Source organism: Equus caballus, chromosome 11, assembly GCF_041296265.1.
Source record: "Equus caballus isolate H_3958 breed thoroughbred chromosome 11, TB-T2T, whole genome shotgun sequence".
NCBI classification, from domain to species: domain Eukaryota; kingdom Metazoa; phylum Chordata; class Mammalia; order Perissodactyla; family Equidae; genus Equus; species Equus caballus.
Window position 1 is genome coordinate 23,037,617 of NC_091694.1, and position 17,743 is coordinate 23,055,359.

Consider the following 17,743-nt stretch of genomic DNA (forward strand, 5'->3'; position numbering starts at 1 on the left):
ATTTTTTAATATGTCCAGAAAAGGAAAATCTACAGCAACAGAAGGTAGACTAGTGGTTGCTTGAGATTAGAGATCAGCACATGGATGATTGCAAACATGCATGTGGAATATTTTTGGGGTGATGGAAATTCATCAGAAGTGAGTTGTAATGGTTGCATTGCACAGCTTTATAAATTTACTAAAAAGTATTGAAGTGTGCGCTTAAAACCAGTGAGTTTTATAGTATGTGAATTATACCATAATAAAACTGTTTAAAAATGCTATATACAGATGAATTTTCTTTTTATTTATTTATTTTGTTTTTTGAGGAAGATTAGCCCTGAGCTAACTACTACCAATCCTCCTCTTTTTGCCGAGGAAGACTGGCCCTGAGCTAACATCCATGCCCATCTTCCTCTATTTTATATGTGGGACGTCTACCACACCATGGCTTTTGCTAAGCGGTGCCATGTCCGCACCCAGGATCGGAACCGGCAATCCCTGAGCTGCCAAGAAGCAGAACGTGTGAACTTAACCACTGTGCCAGCTGACTGGCCCCCAGATGAAATTTCTTGATGATGAAAACTTAGCAATTATTACAGCTTTTTTTTTAAACAAGAAATTTAGTGTAACTCATATCCTGTGAAATAAATGGTCCATAAGCTCTCTCTCCAAACTTTTGTTTCTTCAGATATTGTAATTGTTATTTGTTGCAATGATACTCAATCTGTTACTGTGGTGATGTCATTTGCATCTTATTTACTAAATTTAGGGTAACATTCATTTTATTAAATGTTTTTATTATTTTTTTCAAGGCACTCGAGATATAAAGAGGAATAAACCATAGAAACCTACTGGAAATTTACAGTCAAAAGAGTATTTCCAGATTCCTATAGTATAAATAACATTCATTGGTTTAGCAATTTCTAGGCACTGTGTTGGTTGCTGACTATACTGTGGTGAACTAAACAGACAAGGCCCCTTTCCTCTCAGAACTTATGATCTGATATATGGGACGCCACACCAGCTCAGGAGTGATATTCTGAGCTTTGAGGTTCTTTGGGGTTATTTTTTAAAGATTGGCGCCTGAGTTAACAACTGTTGCCAGTTGCCAACTGTTGTCTTTTTTTTTTTTCCTGCTTTTTCTCACCAAATCCCCCTAGTACATAGTTGCACATTTTTTCTTTTAGTTGTGGGTCCTTCTAGTTGTGGCAGGTGGGGTGCCACCTCAGTGTGGTCTGACAAGCAGTGCCATGTCTGCACCCAGGATCCGAACTGGTGAAACCCTGGGCCACCTAAGCAGAGCATGCAAACTTAACTACTCGGCCACAGGGCCAGCCCCATCTGTGGGGTTTCATAAGAGAAGAAACAATCACATCCAGTTAAGGAGAATGAGGAAGGCTTTATGGCATAGGTGGCGTGTCCAGTGGACATTAATCTATTTCTAATGAAATAGTAGGCAAGTTTGGTTGCATGAGTGCTCTAGAGAAAATAGCATAAAAAGCACAGAGCCTGTTTGAGAAGAGGCAAATGGTCCTTAGTTTTATTTTATTTTCTTCTTATTGGTTATACCTTACTATACAGCCGTGTGTTGCTTAATGATGGGGATACATTCTGAGAAGTGCGTTGTTAGATGATTTTATCATGTGTAAGTACATCATACAGTGCACTTACACAAACCTAGATGGTATACCCTACTGCACACCTAGGTTATATGGTGCTAATCTTATGGCACCACCGTTGTGTGTGCGGTCTGTTGTTGACTGAAACGTTGCTATGCATTGCATGACTGTGTATAATTAAAAGTTGCTGTGAATATCAAATGCACTATTATTTTATAAACCACAAAAAATGCTTTTGATTTTAAGATGCTTCCAAATTTGAAAATGTTAAAATGTGGAAAAATTACCTTAAAAATCTTTTTTAATTGTGGAGACATACATATAACATAAAATTTGCCATCTTAATCTTTTATTTTTAATTTTTTTTAAAGATTTTATTTTTTCCTTTTTCTCCCTAAAGCCCCCCAGTACATAGTTGTATATTTTTCGTTGTGGGTCCCTCTAGTTGTGGCATGTGGGATGCTTCCTCAGCGTGGTTTGATGAGCAGTGCCATGTCCGTGCCCAGGATTCAAACCAACGAAACACTGGGCCGCCTGCAGCAGAGCGCACGAACTTAACCACTTGGCCAGCCCCTCATCTTAATCATTTTTTAAGTGTACAATACACTAACAGTGTTGTGCAACCAATCTCCAGAACTCTTTTGATCTTGTAAACTAAGAGATACCTTTTAATTATTTTTATTTTTATTTTGAAGATTAGCCCTGAGCTAACATCCACCACCAATCCTCCTCTTTTTGCTGAGGAAGATTGACCCTGAATTGACATCCGTGCCCATCTTCCTCTACTTTATATGTGGGACATCTGCCACAGCATGGCTTGACGAGCATTGCGTAGGTCCGTGCCCAGGATCCAAACTGGCAAGCCCTGGGCTGCTGAAGTAGAATGTGCGAATTCAACTGCTACACCACTGGCCAGGCCCCCAAAACATACCTTTTAAAATAAAAAATATATTAGTAAATTTAGCAGCATGTATCAGAGACCCAAATTAAAAGTGACTTAAATATGATGGAAGTTTATTTTACTCTCATGTCAAGTCCAGAGGCATGGTATCTCTGCAGTCATCTCAGGCTTTTCCTAGTTTTCTACTAGTCTTTAAAACTTGGCCTTCAACTTCATGATACAAAATGGAGTTCAGTGATCCTAACCACATTTGAAGCAGCAGAATTAAGGAAGGAGTAAAGGGGCACATCCTCTCTCTTTAAGGACATTCCCAAAATTGCACACATCACTTTTTCTTACATCGTATTGGCCAGAACTTAGTAACCTGGCCTTATCTAGCTGCAAGGGAAATAAAATCTTCTTTCCACACAGCCATGTGCTAGCTAAAAATTGGGAATTCTATTACTCTAGAAGAGGAGAGTGGATATTGGGGATAACTAATATTCTCTGCAAAAATACTCGTTAAATTTTGTATTGTATAAAACTTGAATAATATAGGTCAGATCTTTTAATTTCCTTTTTGGAGTTAGTAACTATAATCAGCAGGGGTCACTGTTGAGCGAGTATTTCTTTCCTATTTCCTTTGTTCAGCCTGTCATTTCTCATCCAGATCCTGGATTTAAAGCCTCTTGAATTGGTTTCCTGGGTCTTGTTTGTGTGCTATGCATTAAAATTTATCATGTTAGTAAACTAATCTTTAAAATGTGCCAAAGATTTAAAAACTGATCAGGCTAAAATAGCAAGAAATCTTTCTCACTATTCAGGAACTCTATTAGATGATGTAATTATAATTTATAAGAAGTGGTTTCAAAGTTATATTTCTCAGGTATGTAATTTACAGAAAAAAATCATAGTTTTATACAAATTAGCAATCAACGGTAATACATGACAAACCAAATCACTTAGATTTTTAAAAACCTGAATATTTAAGAATGTCCCTAGAAGACAGGGCTATTGCAGTGTCTGTTTACTTGTTTAGGGGATGATGTCCTACCTTGAAACACATAATAGAGAACAACCTGTTTGCTCTCATGTTTTTCCCCTGACTACATCCTTGTAATTGTTTGTGGATAGGTTACAAAAATACATAATGATATATTTCTGTGTTAATATAAGATCAAATTACCTAAGAATGTCAAACCTTTTAACAGTCACTTCCTCTACAGCGATTGTATCTAAAATCCTTCGCAAATTTATTGTAATTCATTATAGCCTGGATCTAATTGGTTTTGACACCTTGTATATTTTGCATGAGAAACCTAGAGTTTGGTTCAGCTGAAATGGTAAAATATCTAAAACGTATATTCTGTTGCTTCTGTGAAATATTTGTTTTACAAACAATACCATGAACTGGAGCAGAAGTCATTGCAGTTTTCTAGAAAACATCTAAAATTATTGTGTGTCTACCTCTAGGATTATTTTCTAAGCTCCATTGCTCTGTCACTTCAAATAATAAAATATTCTGATTATCTGTTAGAACTGTAATTTCTTGAGTCCTAAGATTCTCAGTCTACTTTATCTGGTTCACTGGTTCTCAAACTTTAGGAAACAACAGCATCACCTGGAGGGCTTGTTAAAATACAGATGGCCCCTCATTCCCTCTGCCTCCTCCCCACCTCCAGTTTCTGATTCTGTAGGTCTGGGGTATAGCCCAAGAGTTTGCATTTCTAACAAGGTCCTGGTTGATGCTGATACTGCTGGTCAAGTGACCACAGTTTGTGAACCACTAATTTTTTGTTTTTTATGCTGAGGAAGATTAGCCCTGAGCTAATATCCGTGCCAGTCTTCCTCTGTTTTGTGTGTGGATCACCACGACAGCATGGCTGATGAGTGGTGTAGTTCTTTGTCTGGGATCTGAACCCACAAACCCAAGCCACTGAAGCAGAACACATCTAATTTAACCACTGCACCACAGAGCCAGTCCCTGAACCACTGATCTTATTCTTTCTTGCAAACTTGGAGTAGGGTGCATATGTGCAGAAGGAAAGGGAGGCATATATAAATCTAGATAGATGTCCTCTACACGTGGTGTTTCCCAAATCCTCCCCAGAACACTATTCCTTTTTCTCTTCACGTACCTTCATGTTCCCACAGAGACAACAGCATTCAGTCTGCATAGACTGAAACAAGGAAAGGAATTAGCTGCTAGGTATGATTTTTGTTCCCTTATAATCTATAGTTGTAGAAGACATGTGAACAACATGTAGCAGGTTTATACTTTTTATTGAATTACTGTGTGTATTCAGGTGAGCACAGTACCTTACTAGGTGAGATATGTAGCATTTACTTTGAGCAGACAAGATAAAGAACTTACCATTTCTAATATAAAAATGGTTATCTTTTACTTTTTGTGATTTGAGTTTGGCATAGTATAGTAGATTGAGTGTTTAGTGATATTATTCTGTACTTACAAACCTCACTTTTTCCAAAGATCTCAAGTTTAAGATATATGTTGTGGGGGCCAACCCTGTGGCCGAGTGGTTAAGTTCACGTTCTCTGCTTCGGCAGCCCAAGGTTTTGCCGTTTCGGATCCTGGGCGTCAACTGAGGTGGCATCCCACATGCCACAGCCAGAAGGACCCACAACTAAAAATACACAACTGTGTACCAGGGGGTTTTGGGGAGAAAAAGGAAAAATAAAATCTTTAAAAAAAAAAAAAGATATATGTTGTGTGCAAACTCTGAAAAGTGTCCCAGGTCTCAATTTTTGGATACTTTATCTTTGCAAGGCATTGTTATTTATGTCATCAACCCTTGATTATTTAGCTTTTTAATACTTAACTCTTGCATGCATTCTTTCCTACAAGTGTACCCAGAGAAGAATGATCATAATGGTTTAGCATCTTAGAAACCATGTCATTTGAGAAAAACTTAAGCTTGTGTAGGAGGAGATGTGATGGCTTCATTTTGAAAGACTGCCTTATAGAAGAGGGATATGATTTCTTTTTTAATAGCTTCCACTAATGGGTAGAAATTGTAGGGAAGCAGATTATTTTTTGATGTCAGATAATTTCCTAAAACATGTAATTGTCAGGCAATAGCATTACTTCCCTTTTAAGTAGTCTGCTTGCTGCACTAAAACTTGGTGGATGATCCTACTTTCCATCACCAAGTCCTTTTGCTTCTTTAAAAATCATTCTTTTCTCCACTTTTGTTTTCATTTTCACCTCCCTCTCCCCTGTAATCTGACAGAGACCTGTGTCATCTTTTACTTGAACTATAATTTCGGTATATTCTTATCTCCTTGCTACCAGTGCACAGTTTGATTTCTTTAGGTTTGTCTTCTCTACAGAGTGCTTTTAAATTTCTAGCCTGGTATATAAGTTTCTTTCATGACCTAATCCCACCATCCACTTAACTGTTCATTTATTAGATTTATTGAGTTTCTACCACGTATCAGGTTCTGTGCTCAATCCTGGAAATACGATGGCAAACATGAAAGGCGTGGTCTCTGCCCTCACAGAGCTGTCCATTTACCTGGAAGGTAGGTTATTATAGTTAGAAAATGTTACAAGTAATTACTCTTTAGATATCTGAGATTGAGGGGGAAGTACCTTCCGTCCACTACTTCCCTGCCCTTCTACGTCCCCTCCGTTACTTCTTCTACTTTGAATCATGAAATGCCAGGACCTTCATGTATGACTCCAAGATTTTATACATCTTATCTCCTCTTTTTTCTCTAACTTCTGGCCGTCCTTTAAGACCCAGTTTAGATAACACCTTTGGGCAGAATTAGTTGTTTCATCCTTTGCTATCATATACCTCTTGTCATTTATCTCTAATAGTAGTAAAGTATTTGCTTATTTCTGTGTACTTCATTGTACAGCAAGAAGCATACAGTTAACGTCTTCTTTTCTTAGTATCTCATTGCCTGGAACAGGGCCTGATGTTGACAGGGTGTTCACTAAATGTTCATTGCATGAAGTCAAAAGGCATCTCTGTAATACTTAGAAGCAGGCACTGAACGTGTTTCTCTCAGCTTCGGTGACGTCTATTTGCCATTTTTGCTGTGCTTTTTACTGGGTATAGATATGTAGTTTTTTTATGTAGGGTACTAGACAAGCTTACAGTTATGATCTCCTTTGTGGGAAAAATGGTGGCTCTGTTTAAAAGTATCCATTGTGAGTTGTTTGGTTAGTTTGTTAAATGATCATTTGTGTGTATCAAGAATGCATATGCTGGTGGGTATGAAGCATTATTAATGGTTTTCTGCATGATATATAAAATTCAGAAGAGAATGTTCCCTATTCTAGGTTTCTGAGCACCTCCTTGAACAAGTAAACATGAGTTAGATTTTGGGGAATCACCTTATCTTAATGGCATTTTTAAACTGTCACTCTGTAGTAATGTGATTTTAAGCAAGTAAACCTTTTGTCAGTTCCCATATATGTAAAAATGAAGAAATGCATGAAAAACACTTAAAACAGTACCTGGCACATAATTTCATCCTTCTGACCACTATTAGTTCATTTTTTCTAAAGAGAGGGAGCAAATTAAATGTCTCAAAGACGTTTTTCAGCCTGAAGAGTCTTAGAAAATATGACTGGCTTGTAATATCTACTACATTTATTCACCTCTCTCCTACGAGGATTGCCTCTAAACTGTTGAGTTGAATATAGTAAAATGTTAAGTCACACTTGACACAATGATTTTATTTTTGCAGATGTTCTCAAATAGTGATGAAGCTGTAATCAATAAAAAACTTCCCAAAGAACTCCTATTACGGTAAGTCTGACTGCTAATTTTATGTTGTTGTTTTTTGTGTATATAGTATTTCCCTGTTTAAAAATTTTTAGACTTGTTCCTTATTTTCATACATGTATGGTCCGGATTATCTGAGTTTGTAAATTTATTGATTCGTTTGCTAAACAGTCTTACTCTATATTTTCTTAGATATGAATCAGATTTTGAATGTTTGATTTAGTAACAATTTTCTCCTACCCAATTACCTATAGTATATGATTTTGTTAACTAATTTTCCCTTTGCCCTGTTTGTGTATATAGTGTGAAAGAAGTAGTATATTTTTACTTATTTTTAATATTTTTAATATTTTACTATTATAAGTAGTACTGATTTTTTTGAAGAGTGATTCTAATCCTTCCCTTCCCCCCACTTCCCATTCCCAATATCAAAATGTGTCTGTGAAGTGACTTATATTTGCAACAAAATATTACATATACTGAGGCAATATGTATGTAATATATATTACATATATTGTATAGAAGAGTTATAACACTTTATTTTAAAGATAAAAGGCAAAAGTTACTTGAAACTCTTTCCTGTGTTACACTTATGATTTTACCATCCTTATTTTTAATATGTATAAACTACATTTGGGATCACCCATAACATAAGACACACAGCCCCCAATTTACGTACATCTGACTTAGGCATCAGCTAGGAAGAAGCAGGTGTCAGGGGAGTTATTTTCAGTGCTCATTATTTGGGCATTTAATCATGCCATTCTTTGTTCACTTATGTAGAATATCATGACTGAAAAAGAAAGGTACCTTCACTTTTGTAATTGTTAGAAGTCAATAAGTTATTGTGCTCAGGAACATCTACTTCTTGCTCTTAGCTGCTTCTGCAGTCTAGCCCATAACCAGCCCAATCCCTGTTTCACGATGGAAAATGTCTGCCCTACTGCTGGTAAAGAGTATTCCTGGAATTCCTAAGTATTTGCTTGACTGAGTCCTCCACTATGTTGCAAGATCCTTGCAAGCAGGGACTGTATCCTGTAAATCTTTGTGTAGTACCTTACCCATTGGAGATACTAAGGAAAAATAACTGCATTGAACTTGGAATGGATTTTTCCATGGAAGCAGTGCATACATACATACTGGTTGACTATAGTTGAAATAATAGCAATACACCCTAGACTACCCAAAGCCCTTGGAGAATATATCCTGAATATCTTGAGTAATATCTTGAGTATCCCTCAAATTTCAGCAAAATTTTAACCATCTTAAAGAGAAATATTTTTTAAATGGATTATGTTCTTCACTGTTACCATAAACCTATTACCATACATACTTTAATTTTTTTATAATGCCGTTATTTTGAATATTAAACATTATTTTGTACTAAAGGAATTTGCCTTAAAACTCACTAAGATTTAGAGAAATTATTTGAATCTTTGGTAACTGGCCACGCATTGTTATACTTTACATTTTTGTATTTAATTAGAGTTTTTCTGTTTTTGCCATGAAACCCAAATTCCTTACTATGGCCTGTAAGACCGCTAATGATGTGGCAGGGGAGTAACATGATCTGGTTTATATTTTTCAAGGATTAGTCTTGGTACTATGTGCTGACCAGATTGAGGGATAGGAGTGGAGAGCAGTAAGAAGGCTATTAAAGAAATCTAGGCAAGAGATGAGGGTAACATAGATAACATTTTCTGTAATTCTTCAGACTGCAGCATTGACTACCCCTGTTCTCTAGCTTTAGTCACTGTTTCTTTTTCTTTTCATTCTTTGACATGTAGCACTATATTAGTTTCAGGTGTAAAACAGTGATTTGATATTTGTATGTATTGTGAAATGATCACCACAGTAAGTCTAGTTAATATCCATCACTACACATAGTTATAAAATTTTTTTTCTTGTGATGAGAACTTTTAAGATTTATTCTCTTAGCAACTTTCATATATACAGTACAATACTATTAACTGTAGTCACGATGCTGTACATTACATCCCAGGACTTATTTATTTTATAGCTGGAAGTTTGTACCTTTTGATTACCTTCACCCACCTCACCCCAACCCCCCAACCCCTGCCGCTGGCAACTACCAATCTGTTTTCTGTATCTATGAGTTTACTTTTTTGTTGTGGTTTTTTAGATTCCACTTATAAGTGAAATCATACAGTATTTGTCTTTCTCTGTCTGACTTATTTCAAGTAGCATAATGCCCTCAAGGTCCATCCAGGTTGTTGCAAATGGCAAGTTTTTTTCTTTTTTATAGCTGAAATAATATTCCATTGTATATGTATTCCACGTTTTCTTTATCCATTCATTCATTGATGGACACTTACGTTGCTTCCATGTCTTGCCTATTATAAATAATGCTCTAATGAACACAGGAGTGCAGATGTCTTTTAGAGTTAGTGTATTTGTTTCCTTTGGATAAATACCCAGAAGTGGAATTGCTGGATCATATAGTAGTTCTATTTTTAATTTTTTGAGGATCCTTCGTACTGTTTTCCTTAGTGGCTACACCAATTTACATTCCCACCAGCAGTGCACAAGGATTTTCTTTTCTCCACATCCTCGCCAACACTTGTTATTTCTTGTCTTTTTGATGATAGCCATGCTAGCGCATGTGAGGTGATATCTCATTGTGATTTGGATTTAGTCACTGTCTCTGACCTCATTCTAGTACATATTGATGAGCTGTCAGATCAGTAGTTGCCAGACAGATGGTACTGCAGGGGAAGCTGGATGTAGAAGAATTCCTGTATCAACCAGCTTTTGCTACCACAAACTCCTAAATCTCAGTGGCTTTTCTGCTTACCTCTACATGAGGTTGGCAGTGGGTCCCCTTGGCATGAGGTTGACAGTGGGTCTGTTGCACTTAGCTTCTCATTCCTGAAAGACTAAAAGAGTAGCCTCTATTTGAGGCTAAGAGTGAGGTGCACAGAGACCAAGCCAGATCACCTAAATGATTTTAAAGCTTCTACTCAGATGTGGCATACATCATGTCCACTTACATTCCATTGCCTAAAGCAAATTACATGTCCAAGCCTAACATTGGTGGAGTTGGGAATTATATAGGAGACAGCGTGTGCGAATATATGTGACTAGTACTGCAGTTTACCATATAGACACACACCCATATACGAATCTTCTCTCTTGATTCTGCCTGTCCTCCTCACTCTTCAGCATTGGTTACAGTGAAGAGTTACATAACTATGTGCTAGCACTACCTTTGCCACTTAGCACACTACCATGCCAGGGTTTGTGAGTGGGAAGAAAAGTTAGGAGTATCTGACTCTTTCTCTAGGGTATGGGAAAAAGTAGCCATGAGTTAACGGGTTGGAGAAAGGGGGAGACTGAAGAAGGATGATATGTGACTAACTTCTCAAGTTGGAACACTGAAGATATTTTTTTCCACAGCAGCATTTTCATGAATGATAATTTGGTTCTAATTTACATGTTTTATATTGGAACTGACCCTTGTGCACATTATGGTTTAAATTGGCTGCTTTCTAAACTAAGCAGGGAGCCTGTATCAACCAGCTATGGATTGTGATATGACGTGATCTGTGAGGAAATGAGCTTGAGTTCTCTACTTACTGATGAGAACATATCCCTTTCTAAATTGGAGACAGAGTGAAATTGATATCCTAGGAAGGAAGGAAATTATTTGACACCATAAAACGTACTATTTGTAGATGCATTTAAGTATATAGAATGTGGATTTTGTTAAACCATTAAAGCCAAGTAGGAAAGAGGCTTTCTTGATATCTTGACGTTACACTGAACAGGTAACAGTTGATCAGTGTAAATATCAATAAATTCAAGCTGGGGTGTTTATAATTTATTGAAATTCATTGAATGTGGTATTTTCTTAAAAGGTTAAATTTTGTTTAAAGTATATAGGTCATGACTGGAAACAGCAGATGCCCCTGGGAAGGGAAAATTGGGTAATTGGAAGATAGAATAGAAGAAAAACTTACTTTTCATAATGACTTTCTGTATCTTTCTTTTAAGATGTTCTGATTTTTAACTCTTAATTTTGAAATAGTGTCATACTCACAAAAAATTACAAAAATAATACAAAGAATTGGAGAATACCCTTCCACAAGTATTAATATTTTATGTAAAGAATGCAGTTATCAAAATCAGGAAATTAACATTCATATGGTACTATTAACTAATCTACATGATTAGATGATATTGATAACTGTAAAAAAACTTACTCAAATTCCTTAGTTATCCCAGTAATATCTTTTTTCTGGCCTAAGATCCAAACCAGGTTTGTTGTTACATTAAGTTCTCATGCTGCTTAGTTTCCTTTAATCTAGGACAGTTCCTTAGTCTTTCTATATCTTTCATAATCTTGGTATTTTTGAAGTGTATCAGTCAGTTATAGAATGTCCTTCAATTGGGTCTTGTCTGATATTTCATCATGATTAAATTCAGGTTATGCATTTTGGCAAGTATACTGTAAAAATGGTCTTGTGCCCTCCTCCATGTGTCACAACAGGAGGCACATGATGTCAATTTGCTTATTACTGATGATATTAACTTTAATCACTTAGTTAAGATAGGGTCTTTGTTTCTCCACTGTGAAATTATTTTTCTCTTTGTAATTGATAAATATCCTGTGGGGAGATATGTTGAGACTATGTAAGTGTGCTGTTACTCATCTTATTTTTGTCTGCTAATTTTAACATCCATCAATATTACCTGAAGCTGTTACCACTGTCATGTTTGTCAAGATTTTCTGTTTCCATAATGCTTTCTACATTTATTTATTAGAATTCTCCTGTAAGGAAGAGCTTTCCCTTCTGTTCCATTTACTTGTTCAGCTGTTTATAGCAGTATAGACTCATGGATACTTGTTTTATTCTATGAGTTATATTGTTACTTACTTCCTTGTTCTCCCTTTCTGTGTCTTCTCAGTTTGTGTGTGTTTTGAATTTCATACCATGTCTGTGTATTAGCTATTTTAAAAATACAGTTTAATAAATATGATACAATGTTTGGTTAGATTTTAAGTTACATATTACATCATTAGATCCAGCATATATTAACCAACAGGAGAAAAATTGTGTTGTTGGGATGATACTACTTCCTTGTAAATGCAAGGCCACAGCCAGGTTACCAATGAATTAAGCAAGTGTTCTTGTTTCCTCTTAAGTTTTACTTACTTAAACAGACTTACTGATTCTCTTGCTTCCCTTTTGAAACAAAGTTCATTATTAATGCTCTATCAAGATGGAATCTGCTGTTTGCATAATGTGAAATTCAGTTAGTAGGATTGATAGTGCTCTCAGAGCAGAACCATATGCATTTATTTAGGAGTACCTTTTGAAAAATGAAGGTCCGTGTTTATAAGACAAAGACGTGTGTGTGTTTTCCAAGAGCTACTGCAAAGTGACTTGTTTCTTAAAGATTCCTTCTGAGGATGATATTGATAACTGTAAAAAAAAAAAAAAGACTGCTTGAGCCCACACATGTCCTTTTAGCTATAAAACAAAGTGCAGTTTCAGAATGAGGATTATTATTACTTATAAGAATCTGAAATTTTTTCATTATGTTTTCATCTCGTGGGGGTGTTGGGTCATAATTATCATGTAATATCTATATGTGAGTTAGTGAGAGATGAACATTCTGAACTTTGATGGAAAGAGTGAATTGGCTGGGATTATTTTTTGTCTAAAATAGATGATCATACTGTGTTGGGCGTACCCAAGACTACCCCTCGGGTTTGGTGGTTTACTGGGAAGACACACAGGACTCAGCATATAGTCATACTCATGGCTATGCTTTATCACAGGGAACAAATACAAAGCAAAATTAGCAAAGGGAAAAGGTGCACGTGGCGAAATAGGGAGGAAACCAAGCGTAAGCGTCCAAGAGTCTTTTCCCAGTGGAGTCACACAGGATGTGCTTAAATCCTCTAGCAACAAGTTGTGACAACAAAAGTAAAATGTTGTAATATCAAGGAATAGTGGAAACCCTCCCAAAATCCAAGTTCTCAGATGTCATCCAAGGGCCAACATTGCAGGCAGGCCTTTCTAAGGATAGGCTTGCTACATTATCTCTTTTCTGCACTCATCCATAACATACTCTATTTGAAGAAGCTTACAATGTTGATGATTTCTAGTAGCTTTTCTTTCAGTTTAATTGCCAGGAGTTCAGGGTGAATAGGAGTGTGTGTATGTTTTGAGGTTTTTGTATTTTGTCTTTTGCCTGATGATATACAGAAAATACTGAGTTTGGAAGTTAACTTTGGTTAGTTCTTTTTTTTTCACATTAGTTATTTAAAATATAGTTCATTTCTTCCTCTCTGTTTGTATTCAGTTTTGGGTTTTTCTCTCCATCCTTATTCAATATATTTATTTGTTTGTTTTTAGCAGATAGGTAACTTGGCTGTACCCAACCTGCAAACTTTGTCTCCCCTGTTGTGGGTGGCCCCTGAAATGTAAGTTCAGTTTCTTTACCCTTAGCTGCTTGGGATCTGCCCCGTGCATGCAGTATTCAGAGGTCAGTCAGAGATTTGGACAGAATGTGTACCCCCTCACTCTGGCTCTCTCCTTTCTCCCCTCCCTTTCTATTGCCTGTGGTTGCTCCAAACTCTGTTCTCTGCTTCCTTTTTACAAATTTCTGTCGAAGTTCTAAGGACCCCAAGTATAACATGCTTGTAGGATAAAAACCATTAAAAAACTGGAAAGTCTCTTTTTGTTCCCTCTTCTCCTTTAGTATCTACCTACATTTGGTCACTCTCCAATGCATTCTGCTGGTTGTTTTTTATATTTGTATTCCTCTGTCTAACCTAAAGAGAGTCTAAATAGTTGTGTCTGGATTTTTTTAAGGGTGTGGTAACTGATTTTCTTCTACCACATTAAAACACTGAATCAAGTAATTTCAGTTATACTGCATTCAGGGAATGACTATAGGCTGTCAGTTTTATACAGCATGTTGAGTGTGCACTAAATCAAGAAAAGTCACACTACAATTATGGAATGCTAGCTAGACTAAATTTAAAGATGATGAAACTTAGAGCTCTGAAAAAAATTCAGAACTGCATTTCCCAACTGATAATTTATTTTTGTTCTATTTCAAGATCTTTCTAGAGCAAATTTATTCTAAGCGTCTTAACATGTAATAACTGTTTATAATCCTTCAAAAATAGTCATCCTGAGAGAATTCTTTTTAAGTTTTCAGTTATATTCTGCATATTTTTTAGAGGCAGCATTGTTTTATAGGCAATCAAGAACTTAGCAAATATAATCATAAAATCATGAAATTAATATTTTTCATTCAATTCTCCTACAACTATGTCTGTGTTGTCCTTCATGCTATATATGGCTGTTAGCCACATTTTGTCATGAAATATTCATACTGGACATACTGAACAGGGCACTGTCAGAAAGCAGTCTGAGCTTTGTTATTACCATCTGGGTAATAATGAACTATATTAAATAGCCTCTTTTGCTAATATTTATATATGGAATATTTAGAGTCAGACATTGGCGAATAATGCTGTGAGCTCAGCATACTACTTAACCTGTCCTGCTTTTGTTATTGTCTCCAGAAAGGAAGGAATGGAGGGAAACAGGCAGGCAAATATGATACAAAAATACAGATTTAAAAAAAAGAAAGAAAATACAGATATGCTTCCAAAAATTGAGTTTTTAAAATTTTACAAGTAGTTATTAAATATTTTTAATTAAAGTATTTTTTCTTTCTTGCAAAGGAAAAATATATTCTAAGAGTTTATGTACACACACCCGCACATTCACGTTTATATTTATTTCTGTATCTATGTATATTGAAAACTGTGTTCCCACTGATATCTCCAATTCCAATCCAATACTATGTCATTCAGTCTGGTTTTCTCCCTTTCCAGATTTGTAACTCTCTTCCGTGACAGTGAGAAACCTGACTTGCGTTATCCTTAATTTATTTTATTTACTCAGTCTTCCTGATTGTAACCAATCTCACACTGCTGATACTCTCTCTCTCACACAAGGATTCCTTCTTCACCTCATTAGGTTCAGACATCTCATACCAGGACACCCCCTTCCGCTTGTGTGGACACCCTCCTGTCTTGCTTGGCTTCTGAAACCCATGCTGGGTTTCTCCTCCATGTGGATGACCGCCTCACCAGCTCAGCCTCTGACACCCCATGATAGGTCACTGCAGTGTGTGAACACCCTTACTTCTTTCAGGCTCCAGCTCTTCATGCTGAATCACCAACGTGGATGTCCTTCTCAGCCCCCTCAACCTGCGACACCCCACGCCAGCCTGCCCCCTTACCCAGTTTGTTGCCCATTATCTCATGCTAGGCCATTCTCCTCATGGATACTCTCCTTACTCATATAACTCAACATTTCCACTCCTACACTGAAATATAGTGACACAAAAACTTGTACATGAATGTTCATAGTAGCATTATTCATAATAGCCAAAAAGTGGGAACAACCCAAATGTCCATCAACTGAAGAATGGATAAACAAATATGGTATATCCATACGATGGACTATTATTCAGTCATAAAAAGGAATGAAGTACAGATAGGTACTACAGCGTGAATGTATGATTAAAAACCTGCATGGGCTGGCCCCGTGACCGAGTGGTTAAGTTCCCATGCTCCACTTCAGCAGTGCAGGGTTTTGCTGGTTCAGACCCTGGGCGTGGACATGGCACTGCTTGTCAGGCCATGCTGAGGTGGCGTCCCACGTGCCACAACTAGAAGGACCCACAACTAAAATATACAGCTATGTACTGGGGGGTTTTGGGAGGGGAAAGCAGGAAAAAAAAAACCCAAAACCTGCTAAGTGACAGAAGCCAGACAAAAAGGCACATACTATATTATTCCATTTATATGGACTGTCCAGAACAGACAAATCCGTGGAGATTGGGTTGCCAGGGGCTGTGCCAACGGGGGGATAGGGAGTGACTGCTAATGGGTACAGGGTGTCTTTTGAGGGTGTTGAAAATGTTTTGAAATTAAATAATGATGATGGTTGCACAGCATTGTGGATATACTAAAAATCATTGAATTGTACACTTTAGGAGGGTAAATTTTATGATATGTGAATTCTCTCAAATATATATAATTTATATGAATTTTATCTTTAATTTATAGTAAGTATAATTTATAATAAATTTGTAATAAATGTAATAAAATATACAATTACATAGTAAATTTTTATTTATATATAATTTAAAACAAAAAAATTCTGCCCATATGATAAAAAGCCTGTGCTTCCTTTTATGCTGTTGTGGGCATGTTCATTGATTCTTCAGTCTTATCTCACTCTTTCTGACTCACCTGTATCAAAGGTTTTGTGGACTTTTTCTTTGATGCTGGCCCCTCTTCCCTTAGGTGCAATTGGTCTCAAAGATAGCATGAAGGGTAGACTAATTTGTAACTTTTTAAATGAGTGATTTGTATTCCTCTGTCTAGTCTAAAGAGAGTGACCCCCTCCCCTCCCTTTAGGCATTTCTTCATAGCCATTATTTAAATTATTAGTAATTCCCTCTGGTGAACTGAGATTGAAGAGGGAAGTATTTCACTTTTCATACTTTGGGGGTTTAATTTGTTTATTCAACAGAAAACATTGCTGAAGGCAAGGAAAACAAATAGAAGGTTAGTGGAGTAATCTTTATTGGGTGAAAATGATTGCATGAACCCCATGGTAGTGGTAGGTTAGAGAGAAAATGGATTCAATCAAGACATTTTTTTTTTTAATGGTGTGCTTTTTGGTGAGAAAGATTGGTCCTGAGCTAACATCTGTTTCCAATCTTCCGCTTTTTTTCTTTCCTCCCCAAAACCCCGGTACACAGTTGTTTATCCTAGGTGTAAGTCATTCTAGTTCTTCTATGTGGGATGCAGCCAAACATGGCTTGATGAACAGTGTGTAGGTCCACACTCAGGATCCAAACCAGCGAACCGCAGGCTGCCAAATTGGAGCGCAGGAACTTAACCGTTTGGCCATGGGGCCGGCCCCCAAGAGATTCTTAAGAGTTGGAATTAGCAGTATATTTGCTGATTGATTTTATGTGATGCTAATGGGGGTATTGAGAAGGAGTCAAAGATGATGCCCAAGTTCTTTGCTTTCTACTAAGTGGGTGGTGGAAACACTCATTAAGATAAAGAAAAATAGAGGAGGAACAGAGGTAATGGGAGGGAAATAGTGAAAATGAGTTTAATTTTGGTAGTTGTGGATATCCAAGTGAGATGTCAAAGGCAGCTATATATACAGATCTAAAGCTTAGCAGTGTGATATATATACATATATATAGTAACAAAAGCCATGAAAGACTAAGAGACTGTATTATATTATCTCTTTTGGATTTACCGGTACCCATGGGAAATAAGGAAACCAGGAGGAAACACAAAGTCTTTCAGACACTGAAATATAGAGCTTTGGGGACAAAACGTCTTATAGCCTAGTGGCTCTCCCATAGATTGGCAGCCTTTGGGTCAGGTGTCCATCTAGGTTCAGTCAGGTACGAACTTG

At 36.7% G+C, this 17,743-nt stretch overlaps 1 protein-coding gene across 4 annotated transcripts in view; it reads left to right on the top strand.

The window, feature by feature from the left end:
- Positions 1-17,743, top strand: part of FBXL20 (F-box and leucine rich repeat protein 20) — a 108,604-nt gene that overhangs the window by 43,794 nt on the left and 47,067 nt on the right. For 2 of the 4 annotated variants that reach the window (XM_070227412.1, XM_070227411.1), the window contains exons 2-3: positions 7,204-7,265; positions 13,631-13,695. In XM_070227412.1, coding sequence (XP_070083513.1) covers positions 13,694-13,695 — 2 coding nt within the window. In that variant the 5' untranslated portion in view covers positions 7,204-7,265; positions 13,631-13,693. The remainder of the gene's footprint in view (positions 1-7,203; positions 7,266-13,630; positions 13,696-17,743) is intronic. The other 2 variants (XM_023652605.2, XM_023652606.2) reach the window with 1 other exon arrangement.